This window comes from Amphimedon queenslandica, unplaced genomic scaffold (assembly GCF_000090795.2).
Source record: "Amphimedon queenslandica unplaced genomic scaffold, v1.1 AMPQUscaffold_12690, whole genome shotgun sequence".
Lineage (NCBI taxonomy): Eukaryota > Metazoa > Porifera > Demospongiae > Haplosclerida > Niphatidae > Amphimedon > Amphimedon queenslandica.
Genome location: NW_003547074.1, coordinates 1 through 2014, shown reverse-complemented (window position 1 = coordinate 2014; position 2014 = coordinate 1). Strand labels below are relative to the sequence as shown.

Here is a 2014-nt window from a genome sequence, read left to right as displayed (position 1 = left end):
AATTTGGTGTTTAGATAGCAATTTGCCAAAATAAAATCCGCCATTTTGAGCCATTATACGCATGCTCAATGGCACATGGCCACAAATTTGCCAAATTAAAATTTGTCAATCACCCAAATTTAGCAATTCGCCAAATTTTAGTCCCTCCAAAATTTCCCACTATACAGTATTACTAATATCATAATTGCCATTACTTTATCATGTAATAGTTCATAAACCATCATTACTAGTGGCCAGTGTAGCTCAGTGTGGCTTGATAACATCTTCACAAATAAATCAACCAGCACAAACCTAATGTCACTCACATGATGATCACATGATCAATTGGTCACTACTCACTGCTTATCAGTAATGTCAGCTTCACTTTCATGGAGTGGTAATGATATTTTAACAATAATTTCAGTAATGTACTTCAATAGTAACTCAACCACCTGAAAAAAATTCAATAGTCACCTAAAATTTTCATTCCCATACTCCCATACTTCATACCTGTATTTCCCATTCCTTCAGTCCTGGACTGCATATGTCTCCATTGTGTTTCTTCGATGATTTATCATTATTATTAATGATTGATTTCTTAATGTCATTGACTACTTGATTAATCGCAGTGGATACTTGAGACAAAATTGGACCTAATTGATCTAGAAAAAATACAATAATTATAATAATCCATCATCCATAGCTCATCCTCTTCTCTCTATCCCTTACCTTCATTGTCCTCATAGTGTCTCTTCAGTCTCTCCAGCTTCTCTTCTAATGGAGAATACATCAGCAACATCTTACTGGAGCTAGATCCTAATAGAATAATAAATAAATAAATAAATAAATAATAATAATTTATACATGTACATGTACCTTTGCCATTACTAGTTGAGTTGTTTAACTTTTTACATTCTCTTTCATATTTAGCAAACATAGACTGGTGGCTTTTATCTCTCCTAAAAAACAACAACAAAATAACAACATAACATTAATTATACATGTACATGTACCTGTATGTACATTTATTAATGTACACTATGTATTGTACATGTACATGTACGTCTACATGTACATGTATGTTGTTTAGTACTTCTTAAGTGCTTCAATGAGTCTTTCCCTTGTATCAGGAGGTGAAGGAACCTGTCCAAAAATAAAAATAATCATTAAAATATTCAAAAACATTAACAGTAATATATCAACAATAACAATTAACAATAACATATCAATAATAATATATACATGTGATATAGCAAAATTAACAGTAAAATCTCTCTTCTTTTCTTACTTGTCTAGGAGCTAATAATAATCTCAGTATCCTTCCAGTATAGTAAGGCTGATTGAACATTTGATACTCTAACAGTTTATTAGGAATAGTCTGACAATTGTTAGCCTCAAATGAAGATATTATGTCATTTAATTCAACTTCAGCCATTGAGAACTAAAGGGAGAGAGAAAGAGGCAGAGAATGGAGTTTAAAGATTATATGTAAAGTGTATAGTTACCTCGTGATTGATTTCAACATTATCTTCAGTGCTATTAGTATCAATGTAATCATAATCAACCTATAAACATTCAATAACTATTAAAATAACTTCATCAATTTTCTATGCAACATAAGTACATGTATATGCATCAAATAAAATTATAAAACCCAGAATTCTCCACTTTTTAATTTTGGCAAAATTTGGCCCAAGAACCTGTACTATAGTACAGTGACTTTGACCCAATTTCGAAGCAACTTCAAAAATTCATAAAAAATTCAAATTTGATCAAAATCACCTCAAACTTTCTATACAGCATAAGTACATGTAATATGTATCAGATAAAATTATAAAAACCCAAAATTCTCTCCTTCACAATTTTGATGAGATTTGTCCAACATCCCTGTACTATAATAGTACAGGGACTTTGATCCAATTTTGGAGCAACTTTAAAAATTCACAAAAAATTAAATTTAATCGGAATCACCTCAAACTTTCTATACAGCATAAATACATGTATATGCATCAGATAAAAGTATAAAAACCCAAAA

General features: G+C 30.5%; 1 protein-coding gene across 1 annotated transcript in view; it reads right to left on the bottom strand.

The window, feature by feature from the left end:
• The window catches only part of LOC109587083 (Fanconi anemia group A protein homolog), a 1577-nt gene extending 18 nt beyond the window's left edge, over positions 1-1559 (bottom strand). Inside the window, exons 1-8 of the mRNA XM_020003305.1 lie at positions 1485-1559; positions 1268-1420; positions 1073-1122; positions 856-938; positions 709-795; positions 490-641; positions 340-431; positions 161-291 (exon numbers count right to left, since the gene is read on the bottom strand). Coding sequence (XP_019858864.1) covers positions 161-291; positions 340-431; positions 490-641; positions 709-795; positions 856-938; positions 1073-1122; positions 1268-1414 — 742 coding nt within the window. The 5' untranslated portion in view covers positions 1415-1420; positions 1485-1559. The remainder of the gene's footprint in view (positions 1-160; positions 292-339; positions 432-489; positions 642-708; positions 796-855; positions 939-1072; positions 1123-1267; positions 1421-1484) is intronic.
• Positions 1560-2014: the final 455 nt, after the last annotated feature.